Below are 14370 nucleotides of genomic sequence, written 5' to 3'. Positions count from 1 at the left end.
AAAGAAAGAAAGAAAGAAAGAAAGAAAGAAAGAAAGAAAGAAAGAAAAGAAAAGAGAAAACGTTTCTCAGTGGCAGCCAAGGATTTTGGGATGAGCATTGGTTTTAGAATCAGATATCCTGAAATTTACTTTGAGATTTTGAGCAAGTTCCTAACACCCTTGGAACCTCAGTGTCCTCCTTCAGGAAGTGTGAGCAGAAATCACCATCAGTATGTATTTTGTGCCAGTTAACCACCGCAACATATATAGAAATGCCTGTCAGGGAAAACACTCCATATCTGTGAGTCTCTTTCCTTTTTTACTCCTCTGAAAGAATAGCCTTTGAAGTACAAGTTTTTTTCCTATAATATTTCAAATTTAAATGAACTCTTAGATTTTCTGAGCTGCTACTAATACTAAAATTATGAGGAGATTTAAATGTCCCCCTGGAATTGTTTCAAACGGCATTTCATGTGGTAGGAATAGCAAGGTTTTCATTTCTTCACGTTGAAGGTAGCTATTATTATTTTGATACTTAAAAATAGTAATTTAAATTAAATGAATGACCTAAAACTAAGAGATTTAAGTTCTTCTCACCTCTTTTAGATTTAGGCCTTTGGGAAGGAACTGAACCTGGAAAATAATTAAGCACAAATTGAACACAGTGAGGAGGCCAGGACAGCAGGCAGTAAAGTGGATGTTAATAATAGGATGTGACGTGAAACTAAAACCCGTAGAGAAAGAGAAAACACAGGTAGAGGGTGGGGCAGGAATGTGGACCTGTCAGCTTATAGAGGAATATCAGTGTTTTGTTCAAGGGGTATGGCTTAATATGAGACATTTCTGAATTGCAACATGTAAAATGAATAGAATCTGATTGCAGAGGAAAATGGTTGAGGGAATTGGACTGTGGAGACAAAAGAACGGACTTCAGTAAATACTGTGTAAATTGTAAGGCTGTCTTATGTGACTATTAGCTCAGAAAATACTCTTCAGTATAAAGAGGATAAAATGAATTGTGGAAATGATTTGTAAATAAAGGTGGTAGATAAATTCAAGGTACACTGTCATTCATGTACGGCATACTCAAATGAGACATTATTCCTGTGAGGTTATATTAATTTGTTTTTCTTTCAATAGCAAGTAGGTAACATAAAAGATACTATGGTATAGTAAAAAGAGCACTGAGTGAAGTCAGGGCCCCTGTGTTCGAATTCCAACTCTACAGCTGACTAGCTGTGTGACCGTAGGCAAGTCTCTTAGGTTCTCTGAGTTTTAGAGTCTCCATTTGTGAAAAGAACTGTCTAGATTATCTCCAAGGCCATGCTTATGTTTCTCTGATCGTATGTTATTAAACAGCCCAGTGGCAGTTTCTGTGGGGAGATTAAGATTTCAGATGGGATTCCTCTCATCTAGAAACTTCTAACCTACTTGAAGAGACCACCTGGAGTTTTGATGCATAAGTGAATGAATGAGTTTGTTGATGTTTAGATGAGTTACATAGAAGCAATTAGAGAGCTGTAAGAGAAGCCTGTTATTAGAAGCTAGTTGCACACTGACATTAAATATGAAAAAAGAGAGATGGTGTTTATAGGATACTGTTTCTTCCTCACTGACTTCCTATGAGTTTTATAATTTTTGGAAGTAGTTCATAATTTTTGGTATCATACTTTTACCTGTTTTGGCCAAGGATGGCTTCATGGAAAACAGAGAATTAGAACGAATTTTGAGAGAAGGATAGAATTTATACAAATTTGGAAAAGGAAGGAGGATTTTTTTCAGGTGGAAAGAACAGACCCAAAGATCTGAGAAGGGATACTCATGTGTTCATTTGGCAAATATTCATTGAACATCTGCTCTCCCCATACCTGGCACAGTGTTAAGCACTTGGGGTTATTAAAGAAGGAATTTCCATTATCTAGAAAGGAAGATATACATTGATTATGAAATTGTACAAGTATATTTTCATGCTTTGATGAATGTTGTGGAATAAGAGAGTGGAGAGCCATGAGAGCAGATGACAGTGGACCTGGTGCTATCTGGGGTGGGAAGTGACCAAAGAGGACTTCCTTCAGGAAGTGTTATTTCCGATGATGCCTGACGTGTGAGTAGGAGTTCAGTACACAAATGGAAATAGGAAGAAGTCCAAGTGGAAGAAGAGTGTTCTAGATAGAGGGAGTAACATGTGCAAAAACCCTGAGACTAGAGAGTTCATGGCATGTTTGAGAAACTAAATGGAAACCAATGTGGCTGGAACTTGGAAAATAAGTCAGGGAGGGGAAAATCCTGAAGGAAAAGGCAGGTGGGAGATGAGCATGGTGTCACCCATTTGACAGAGGGTAAACATCAGTGTCAATATAAGCCAGTTTCTGCATGCTTGACTGGAGGAAATCTTTCTGTTTCATGGGGTATATGGGGCAGGCCTCATCTATGATCTCAAATGGATCTTGAAGGGCATAAGCACAGCTTCCAGAGAGGAGGACACTGACTTGGGAAACAGAAGATTTAATCATCCAAAGATACAAGTGTCCTATGAAATTGGAGGCAAAGTCAGAAGGATAAGCCTGAAGAATCATACAAAGCCGTGGCAAAAATAAGGCTGCCATGTTACCTGACAGAGTCTGCTAGAATTGCTTTCTTGCAAGTATGACACTGCCCAAGACTCCATGTTTCTTTCCCTCCCCCTTGTTCATATAATTAACGAGACTTAAATGGAAACCCTGCCCATACAGTATCTCTTCATATTCAAGTCTAGGATTCTAATTGCCATAGGCACTAAGAAATGACCACAGTCCCCTCTTGTAGGCACCCCACACAAAACACACTTGAGACAATTAAATGAGTCAACCCAAGCATTAGCACCTGCTCCCTATCATGAGGATATCACTGCTTCCTAATCACGTGTCAGCGATCTTGTTGTCACTGGCTCCATCCTCCTCAAACTGGGGCTCAAAAACACACCCTTGGGTGACAGCGGTAAAAAGGAAGTATGATAGATACAGTGTTTTTCTGGAGGGTCTGCTTTAATTGAAGATTTATGAAGAAATGTATTCTGAGCATAGGTACAGTATAGAACAGATTATAAAATATCCATGGAATTTTAAGATGAGAATTATTAGAGAACTAAACATATTTGCCCATGTGTTTAAGATCAAGTCTCCAGATTTCCTGGGGGATGCTGTATTCATTTGGCTTTTGGAGATACTTTGATGGAAAACTTTGGGAAGCTGTGAGTCTTAAACTGTCTTTTTAAATTTTGTTTTGTTTTGATATTGTTAATAAAATACCCTGCCCTTCTCACCAAGTTTTTTTGTTTGTTTGTTTGTTTTTTGAGATGGAGTCTGGCTCTGTCGCCCAGGCTGGAGTGCAGTGGTGTGATCTTGGCTCACTGCAAACTCTGCCTCCCAGGTTCAAGTGATTCTCCTGCCTCAGCCTCCTGAGTAACTGGGACTACAGGTGCCTGCCACCAGGCCTGGCTAATTTTTGTATTTTTAGTAGAGACAGGGTTTCTCCACGTTGGCCAGGCTGGTCTCGAACTCCTGACCTTGTGATCCACCCACCTTGGTCTCCCAAAGTGCTGGGATTACCGGTGTGAGCTACCGCACCCGGCCATCAAGTTCTTATAGTAATTTTTGTGAATTTGCTTGTAAAGTACTTTTTCATTTTTGGTGTTATAATATTGCCTTTTTCAGGCTTCAAGGGGAGATGTGTTGAAATTTGAAAACCAAGTGTGCATCTACTACATTGTTCTGCTTTTATAGCCTTCGCTCTCATAGCTCATTTTAAAGTCCTCATTTTGTACTTAACATCCACATTCTTGTGGAGTTGTCTCTTTCCCTTCTGCTTGAATCCTTTACATGACCTTGTTTGGATCCTTTTCCACTTCTGCTCTGTTTCTCTTTAAGATGTGGCAGTTAGACCAATGCACACTGATTCAGGGCCAAGTGAATGGTACTTTTGTAGGAAGATGAGATAATGTTTCTATTAGGTTTCCAAACTCTTTCCTAATGACCAGAATTTTTCACCTTTCTTAGCCACATTTTTGGGGAAGGACATATCCTCAGGCCAGCTCCGGGTCCTCCATCATGACTCAGCTCATGGACCTGCGCCCAACCCAGCAGAACTGATCACTCCTTCCTTTGAGTTTCAGTGCTCTTTTACCTCCGCTGGCACGGACCTCACTGTGCTGCACTTACCTGTTGATGTGTGTGTCTTCCCATCTAAGTTTTGAGTTTCTGGAGATCAGGGAACCTTGTGCTATTCACCTTTGTATCATCACACTTTGGCACTGAGCCTTGCACATGCTGGGTGCTTAATTAATATGAAACCGGCTGGGAGCAGTGGCTCATACCTGTAAACCCAGCACTTTGGGAAGCTAAGGCTGGCGGATCACCTGAGGTCAGGTGGCAGCTGGAGATAGAAGCTCTTGTCTGTGTACCCAGAGCTTAGAAATGTTCCCACCAGTTATCAAGATCCGTTGGAGACTTTCTGAGGAAGGAACTGAAGACGCAGGTTGGAAAGGACTCCCTGCTGCTGTGAGACTCTGGTTTCTTTCCTGTCTATTACAAATGCCACCACAAACTAAGGGATTCTCCCTGCAGCTCCATATAGCCCAGCCAAGCTTTCCTACTCTACACTTGTGCCTCCAGGGAAAGAGAGGCAGAGACCTCATTTCTAAGAGAACCAGCCTCATTTTATTTGAAAGACAAAAGACCATCACGAGCACAATACAGCAGAATGCTACCTAAACTCCACAAGTTTTGAGTAAAGAGTCAGCACAGTTATACGTTAAGTTTAACTTTCCTGTGAGGAGAGTTTATTTCAGCCCATCCTTTCACCTCTACCTAGGAGATATGCTGGCTTAAGAGAAACTCACCTGAACACGGAAAGATTCCATAAAGTCACATTTTGTTGCCTCTTCTGACTAAGTCTGGTCACCCTCATGTGATCATTATAAATTCACATTTCTTAGAAAGTATCCTGGGAGTGGAGGCATGATGAAAACGCACAGGACAAAGAAATGTAGGCAAATGAGGGTTTAACTTCCAGCCACAGATGTGAAAATCTGGCCTTACAACTAAATGCCTAGGTGGTGACAGGGAAGCCACAGAGAAATGTAGCATCTCTGTCATTGCTGTCTCTCTCCAGACTGCCTAGTCCTGGCAGGGGGTGTGAGAGGCCCATGTTAGTTTCCTAGAGCTGCTGTAACAAAGCCCCATGAATTCGGTGACTTCAAGCAACAGAAATATATTGTCTCACAATTCTGGAGGCTGGAATTCCAAAATCAAGATGTTGGCAGGTGGGGGCTATGCTCCCTCTGAAACATGTAGGGGAAACCTTCCTTGCTTTTTCTAGCTTCTGGTGGTTGCTGGTTTAGAAAACATGTCTTAAGCCATCCTTGGCTTGTAGATAAGTCACTCTAATCCTCCATCTTCTCATGGCGTTCTCCTTGTGTGTCTTTACATAGGATTCTCTGCCTGCCTGTCTGCTTATGAGCCTACATTTCTCCTTATGAGGACACCAGTCATATTGGATTAGGGCCCACCCTAACACCCTCATTTTAACTTGATTACATCTGCAAAGAAGTTATTTCCAAGTAAGGTCACATTCTGAGATGCTGGGGGCTGGGACTTTAGTATATCTTTCTTGAGGGACACAAATTCACCCCATAACAATGCTTATGATTCTCCTATGTTCTCATATTATTCTTTGAACTTGGACTTTCCAGGCACAGTCTTCTGTTCTTCCTGTGGAATATTCTGTTGATTAAATTGCCTCTTTAGTTCTTCAGCTATCAGATGCTTTTCTCTGGCAGGCCGATGTAATTAGGGAACTAATAACAGAATCAATAAGGAAAAGAGTATGTTCTTTCATATTTTCCAGCTGTTCCAGTGATTCATTTAGTCCTCGTTCTGTGTTTGTTACTGCTGAATTTGTGCTTGTTAAGAGATATGTGGCCATGACATATAGTGGAAAGAAGGGAAAGGAGAGGATCTCGACTGGTCTCTGGTAATGTCCAGGAGGGACATCTTTGCTGGGAGAGGGTATGATGTGGCCGGATATGGAAGAGAACATGGCCTCATTTGTGTAACTATATAAACAAGGAATGTTTTTAAAGAAGCTTATTGTTTGGAAAACACACGTTATTTTAATGTTGCATGAAATATGTTGGGTTGAAGCCATGCAGGACTGTATAAACATTCTGTGAGCTGATGCATTGCCTGTCTAAGGAAGGATTCAACGTTAACCATGATAATTTCTGGGACATTTTCCTATTTTTGGAAAATTCAGTATTGCTCTCTCTAATTCCAGTTTTCTCATGAAAAAATAGAATTAATTCATGGCCTTTTAAAAGGTAGTTTGAGAGGTAAATATAATATACACATTGTAATTAGAAATTTACTGTCACAAAAATATAAATAGAATAAAATGTAGGCTTAAGTTACTATTGAAATATAATACATATTTATTGTTCAAGCATCTAAAAATGATGGAAACTTCAAAGATATGTAAATTACCCATAATCTCACAATTCAGAGATGACCACTGCTAATATTTTGGCATATTGCCTTCCAATATGTTTCAAGTTTTTTGTAATACTTTAACATCAATATTAATAAATACATGTTTTATAACATTTTAAAATTAATAATGTCATGAGCATTTTAATATCCTTAATCTTCTAAAATTTACTGTTAAATGTTGACATATGTATTTTATTTCCATTTTAATGTTAGACCTATAATTTTGTAATTACAAAAGTAATATTTATTTATAATAATTTAAAGAAATCTAGAGGACGAAAAGAAGAACATACTAATTGTCCACAGTCTTGCTGTTGCAGAGATAACTAATATCAATATCAAGGCATACTTTGCATGGCAGTATAATTGCATGCATTTCTGTTTCCACTGATCGTGACATTTTTGACCTTTGTAACCCCAGCTCTTAGTTCAGTTCCTAGAGCACAGTAGTTGTTTGACACACTTTTAGTGAATGAATAAGTGATTAAATAAAGAAGTAGATGTATAAGTGGAGAGGTTTTCGAGATCCAATTCGTGGTAGAATAAAATATGTTTCAGACTCAGCAACTTACTGCTGATTGAGAGACAAGGCAGCTAACTCAAAGCCCTTAATGAATAGGAGCCTGCTCTTTCTGTTCATCTCAGTCAGCCTCCAGGCAGATAATTCAATTTAATTTTTTTTCCATCAGTCAAACTGAAGACCCGAAAAAGCAAAACCAGAGATAGGGGAGGCAGGAGGTGAAACAGGCCTGAATGAGGAGATCAGCAGTGGCTCTCTCGTTCTCTCTGTATTTTTTTTTTTTTTTTTTTTTGTGAGATGGAGTCTTGCTCTGTCGCCCAGGCTGGAGTGCAGTGGCTTGATCTTGGCTCACTGCAGCCTCCACCTCCCAGGTTCAAGCAATTCTCCTGCCTCAGCCTCCTGAGTAGCTGGGACTACAGGCGCCTGCTGCCACGCCCAGCTAATTTTTGTATTTTTGGTAGAGATGGGGGTTCACCATGTTGGCCAGGATAGTCTTGATTTCCTGATCTCGGGATCTGCCTGTCTTGGCCTTCCAAAGTACTGGGATTACAGGTGTGAGCCACTGTGCCCAGGTTCTCGCTCTCTTTATGTTAGAAAGAGTGTGAGAGGACAGGAGCCATGCTGCTCTCAAGGGTGACCCAGCAAGAGCTCTGCCACCACTGAGTTGTCCATGATAGAACTGATGATTTCCCTGGAGGATGGAGACTCTAACAGTGTCAGTGGGACCCTCATGGCTTTTACCTGGCCTGTTTTAAGAGTTTGCAGCCGAGGAAGACACAGTCATGTTGGGTTTTGTTGAAATAATTTGGTACTCTGCTATGTCTGGAATCAGGGCTGGCAGATTTTGAACTTTGTGTTATAGAAGGTTCCATCTGAAATCTCTTTTCTATTTAATTGGAAAATATGTCTTAAGTCTAACTGTCTGTCCCTCAGGTACCTGCCATAGGAAGGTCAGTGATCCATTTTTTAAAATGCTACATGAAAAACTTAGTCTTTGCAATAAAATATATGGATATATTCTTCCCAATGGGATGGTCTGGTCTTTAAAAACCTGTTCCTTTTCCCCACTTCTCAATATAAATATACATATAGATAGATATAGAAATATCCACAAATAGATGGGCAGAGGGATAGAAAGAGAGATAGGGAGATGGAAGGACAGACAGACAGTCTCCCCCACTTTTGTCTAACAACAGTCATCACATCCCTTCTTTTTCTTAAAGGTGCTCGTAGAGCTAACCTCAAACAATAGGCCATATTGGCACCTTTGCTCCTGTTGTCTCAAGACCTGGCTCAAAACATGTTTTTCCAGGAGGCCTCATTGTTTAATTTCTACCCTGGTTAATCTTTCCCATCTGTCAACCTCTAGAGCTTTGGCCCTTGCCCCAGTTTTCCCTTTGACATGGTGTATCTGTAAGTGTATGTGAAGATCAGGGAGAGGCTACTCTGTTTGCTTCCTAAACAATTGAATGGGGTTTTGTGTACTATGTAATTTAGTGGTTGTAGAGCTTTGTAGTGTTTTATTCACCAAATTAGTGAATAAAGAAAGTGACTAGAGGGGTGGTGAGATATTTCTTGCATGCATAATTGAACATATATTGTAGTTAGTACTTACTCATGGATTGAGAGCCCAGTTTAGATGAATACTGTGAGAGTTACTGTAAAGTCAGTGTGGTATACTAGAAACTTGTGATCAGCCAAATCATGTATATATTTTCTGTATAGTTGATGTAGTCACTTTGTAGCACCAAGCATCAGTACCTTCACTTATAAATTTAGCATATATATAAAAATATATAAATATATATGTGTGTGTGTGTATATATAATGGGTTCAAGATCTTTTATTTTCAGAGCTTGCAGCAGTTGGTTAGCAATGCTAGCTAAGCTGATATCATCTGAAGGCCATCCCACCTTCCTCTTTAGGCAGTCAACCAACAGAATCTCTTTCTTGCAAACAGGATCATAGACCAATTGGGATCTGTCTCAATGTGTGTGTGGGAAGAGGTCTTTTCCCCTACACTTTTCCCAACAAGGTTGTTTTATAACCAAATGCAACTCAAACTCATAACACAGCAACTAGTCAGCTATGTATATCTGACAACATTACAGGCTATTTTGAGGGTAAATATATACACACACACATACACATAAAACTAGATTTATACATATAGCTATATGTACATATATAACTACATATACATATATACCTACATATATAACTATATATACATATATACCTACATATGTACATATATAATTATATGTGTGTGTATATACATATATAAAACTGTCTCTACTAGACAAAAATAGTTTTATGGCTCCATTGTTCAATACATATTTGCTGAATTAAATTGAAATGAGTCAAAACTTTTCTGAGCCCCACAAAACTTTTGAGAGTACCAAAAGTTTTTACAAAGAATTATTTCTGTATGATTTGTAAGATTATCAACTTAGAACTTTCCAGATGGCAAAGTTATCCAAGTGTGGTATGCTGGAAACAACAGCCCTATAGGAGAGCAGATATTGGGGATGTAATCACGGGCATATACTTCATGTTGTCCAATTTCTATAAACTTGAGAGCCACCCTCGCTTCCTCAATGTTCCCATCTGTAAAAGTTTTTGGGTAAAACATAAGGATGGTGGAATTCTCATGATAAACTTGGGTCATGATTCCATGGAAGAAGACTTGAGCCAGGCATCAGAAAACTGAAATCCTAGTTTCTTTGACTAAAACTTACCTTCTCCAAGATTAAGTTTTGTTAATTGTGAAATAGGTTTATGTTCTCACCTGCTAGAGGTATTTATGTTCTCACATGGCATTGTAAAACCACTGATATACAAAGGTGACTAAGGCATGATCCCTGCCCCCTTATGACTCAGTTTAGCAGGGGAGAGACATGCCAACCAGCAATGGGTTACTATGAATAGCTTCTTAGAGCAGACAGTAAATACAGTGGTGGCACTGTGGAAGCAGTAATTAACTCTGCCTGGGCAGATTGCCGAATGCTTAAGAGCAGGGATTTAAGTTAGTAATAACTGCCCTACCTTCTTTTCAGGATTGTTGTAAGGCTCAAATATATATGAAGGAACAACATGGTAGAATTATTATTTTTATCATTATTATTATTATTATTATTTCATTGGCAGTTAGAATCAGATATTTTACTTCCAGACATTCAATTGAAAATATGCCCAATACTCCTAGTTAATCACTTATAGGGATGCTGGCCTATCCCTAAGGTGTTATAAAAGGGTCAGACTCTACATTCAAAAAATAAGCAAACATGGAATAATACTAAAAGTGGCCTAGCCTTGCTATCTTGTAAAAACATAGGAGTGTAAATGAGCCTGGTCTTTTTGGTGACATTGAAGAGCTCCATTTCATTTAGATGATCTATAGGAGCAGTAAGAAATGAAAGTAAAAGCACAATATTTTGCATGTAATATTGGCTCCTGTATCAGCTGATGATCATTTTTATATGTATGTCTCATTTTTCCCGGGAGCACAGAATCTGTTTCTCCTTGACTTCATGAGTCTCAGAGTGTCCCACATGTAAGAACTGCATAATAAATAGCTTTTAAATAAGTGTTGCTGAATTGTTTTAATTGAAGCCAGAGACTACATGGAATTTGAAGAAAAAAGAAAACATAATTTTATTTACTCCTAATGGAGACAGTGATGGCCATCAGATGTGGATTTATACTCTGCTCAAAAATATCAGATGATTGGATGTATATTGAGAACCTACTTAATGCTAGAAGATACCATGATAAGGATGGCACAGTCATATTCCTACCTTTTTATCTGGATAAAATAAAGGCCTACTTGGGTGTGTCGGGCACTCTGGTGTTGGGATGGTGCAGAGAAAACATCTGTATTCATGCTCAGCAGTGTTCCTTGAGACTTACATTCTCCTCACTTCATTGTTTTGCAGCTCTACAGCTCCATGGATTTTGGAAGACGGTGGCAACTCATGCATGAACGCATCACACCCAACAGGTTTTATTGGTAAGCCCTATCCACACACTCATTACTTCTTAGATAAAGAATTATCAAACAGCATAGCACTCTAGACAGCTCTGGACAGTTGCAGCTCTTGCAGACAAATTTGTTCTAGTCCTTTGCTACACAGAGTGGTTTGTAGAATAGCAGCATCAGCATCACCTGGGGACTTGTTAGAAATGCAGACTCTCAGGCCCTATTAAGACTTATGAAACTGGGATTTACATTTAACATGATCCTTTGCTGATTCATGTGCACATGAAAGTTTGAGAGGCACTGGGCTTAGAGAGCTCTGTAAAAAGGGTCATGATCAGGTGCTCTTTGCTATGTACTAACCCCCTCTTTTTGGAACAGTGCATGTATTTTATGTACATATTCTAAAAAGCAGTATTTTCCCAAAATGTACTCTGGAGAACATCGGTTTCACAAAATGCTGCTTCTTTCATAAGAGTTTCTGTGGTCAAATAAATTCAGGTTATGATAATTCAATTTTATACTCCTGGAAACTCAGGATTCATGTTAGGATATTAAAGACTCTGGAGAAGTGCTGAATGAAGAATCCTGCCAAACTTGAAGTCACTGATTCCCAAACTTATTTCACTACAGAATCCTTTTCTTTTGTCACATGTGATAAATCCTTCAGAACTACCTCTGTGGGGCATATTTTGAAAAACCTTTTATGGGAATGAATACATGTTTCAAATGGAAAATTAGCCCTTCCTCCTAATCAGAAAGTGTTTTATTAATTAGTATTCCTTTATGCATGCATACTATTTTTACCTTGGTTGTAACAAGTTTTGTACAAATTTACCTTTTACACTTGCCTGCAATAACGTGAAAATGTTTCTTACTTTTATCTTGCTTTCATTTTAGCAGAAGTGATAGCTAAAGGTATGGAGATTAAGAGGAATAAACCAAAGTATATAGAATGCTTAATTATATACTTAATGAAAAAAAAAAAGTTTGGTTAGGCATAGTGGCTCATGTCTGTAATCTCAGTACTTTGAGAGGCTGAGGTGAGAGGATTGCTTGAGGCCAGGAGTTCAAGACCAGCCTGGTCATTATAGTGATACCCTGTCTCTACAAATAAATAAAAGATGAGCTGGTCATCATGGCATGCCCCTGTAGTCCCAGCTACTTAGGAGGCTGAGATGCAGGGATCACTTGCGCTCAGTTCAAGGCTGCAGTGTACTCTAGCTTGGGTGACAGAGATTAGGCCACTGCCATCACAGAGATTAGGCCACTGTACTCTAGCTTGGGTGACAGAGTGAGACTCTGTCTCAAAAAAAAATTTTTTTTGGAAGTTGTACTCATTCCATATCTCTTTTGAATATCTTATGAACACTCCATTAAAAACTCATGTGATAGCCGTTTATGCCTTACACAACTTAGGGATGTGGTGTGTGTGTGTTGAGGATGGTGGTGACAAATACCTTGTACATACACACATTCATACCAACATCTTTGGAAGCAGTGGCTTCAACCCATTCCTTCTGCATCCACAAAACTATGTTCAGATTTTAAAATGAAAATTGCCTAAGCATTCTATGAAAAATCAACTGTTCTTTTTTGTTTGTTTGTTTTGTTGCTTTGTGTTGTTTTGTTCTTTGTACATGGTTCACAGTAGTTGGGAGAGAAAAGGGAGTTGGGATTGTTGCTCTTGACTCAACACCTGAACTATCTCCAGCATGTTTGCCCCTTACAGGCCTACTATTATTTCATCTTTAGCTGTTATTGCAACTATTATTTTGCCTGTATTTGGAACTATGGAAGTTTTACGATAGACTAAGGCAGAAAAGGGAAATACTTGTTTTTCTGCTATTTCACCTGTAGAACTACAGCCTTTGCTGAGCTGAGATGGTCCAGTTTCTCAATATACCACCACTCAGAAGTCCAGAATTCAAAAATAAAAAGAAAAAAAAAGGAAAGAAAAAAATGAAAGAAAGAGCCCTCTGCTGTTTCTGGAACAAACTCTTGAGATGATAAGGCAGTTGGCCAACTAGGAAGTCAGGCTAGTAGAGGACTAAAGGAGGAAAGCACACTGGACTAGATGAGCCGTGCCATTGTTTCTGAATGAAATTAAGTGCATAAGAGGCAACATTTTCCTATATTTTGCAAAGAGCAAGAGGAGAAGCTTCCAGCTGCTGTCATCCACCCTCTTCCTTTATGCAGTAAAAAAAAAAAAAAACAAGTCCCTAGGTCCTGATAATTGTGTTTTGTCTCTTCTCCACCCTGTGCTTCTTTCATATATGCACCCAAGGGGAAATATAAAAGTTTATGCCTGTGCTAGCTAGCGAAGTGGTAGTTTTGAATATTCCATTTTTGTAATTATCACTTCTCCATTTCTGATATATAATTACCATGATTATTCTTTTAGGTGTCATGTGAGTCATGGCAAAAGAGCTTATTTTACATAGACTTTTTTTTTAATCCAAAGACAGAATTCAAGGTTTTCTAAAGCTCTAAACCACTTATGTTAAGAGATATGGTTTGTATAGGTTAGGGATGTAAACATTAACTTGTTATCTCCTTGAGAAAAGACAAAATATGCATTTCTCTGGGTGTAGCACAAACGTTGGCTTAAGTGGGATCTCTTTAAACTATGGTTCCCTTATCCATCTAATGGGAACAGTATTTTTCTTGTCAATTTCATAAGGTTATTGAAAGGAGCAGATGTATCAAGTGGACACTTGGCAATTTCACTTCTCCATTGATTTAAGTAGTATGTTTATTACCAGTCCTCAAGAACATGTCACATAAATGATTTGTCATTTGCTGGGCAAATATGTGTACGGTAAGGCTGATGCCCATGGGCATGTGATAACAACTGAATGGGTCTAATTTATTGCCAATAATCCACATCTCAGCCGAACATTATTGTTCTCTACTTTTTGTTGAGTCATAATTCTTATAATTCTTATGAAGTGAGCAAACAAAGCAAAAGAATAACATGCATGAAAATGATTTCTTTGGGAGGAAGGGTGTGGAGGGAAGAGGTATCGAGGATGGTTGGGGAATGTTGAGCGGAAAGCAGCCATGGTAAAAACAAGACATTGAAATGAGAGATGATGTTAAAAAGACTTAACTTGTGGTATGTAGACAGATAGATTGAACATGGGATTCAGAAGAAATACTACAAATAACAATATTTGATTGTTGTGATTCACAGCTTTGCTCCTGTGACCCTGCACAAATATTCTTATTTATAAGCTGGACATTTGCAAGTGTCCTAAAGGATAGATCCTTCATGACTGTCCAGTTTCCTGTCCCATGCTACTCTCAGTTGTTGGCAACTAGCAGCTTGGAGGGGGATTTGTGCAGAAGAACACTGTGTTCCAGAA

At 38.9% G+C, this 14370-nt stretch overlaps 1 protein-coding gene across 1 annotated transcript in view; it reads left to right on the top strand.

The window, feature by feature from the left end:
* SORCS3 (sortilin related VPS10 domain containing receptor 3) overlaps window positions 1–14370 on the top strand; it is a 620529-nt gene that overhangs the window by 379815 nt on the left and 226344 nt on the right. Inside the window, exon 5 of the mRNA XM_023206212.2 lies at window positions 10962–11035. Coding sequence (XP_023061980.2) covers window positions 10962–11035 — 74 coding nt within the window. The remainder of the gene's footprint in view (window positions 1–10961; window positions 11036–14370) is intronic.

Source organism: Piliocolobus tephrosceles, chromosome 9 (genome assembly GCF_002776525.5).
Source record: "Piliocolobus tephrosceles isolate RC106 chromosome 9, ASM277652v3, whole genome shotgun sequence".
Classification (NCBI taxonomy): Eukaryota; Metazoa; Chordata; class Mammalia; order Primates; family Cercopithecidae; genus Piliocolobus; species Piliocolobus tephrosceles.
The sequence above is the reverse complement of the archived record's forward strand: the minus strand, read 5'-3'. Positions and strand labels throughout refer to the sequence as shown.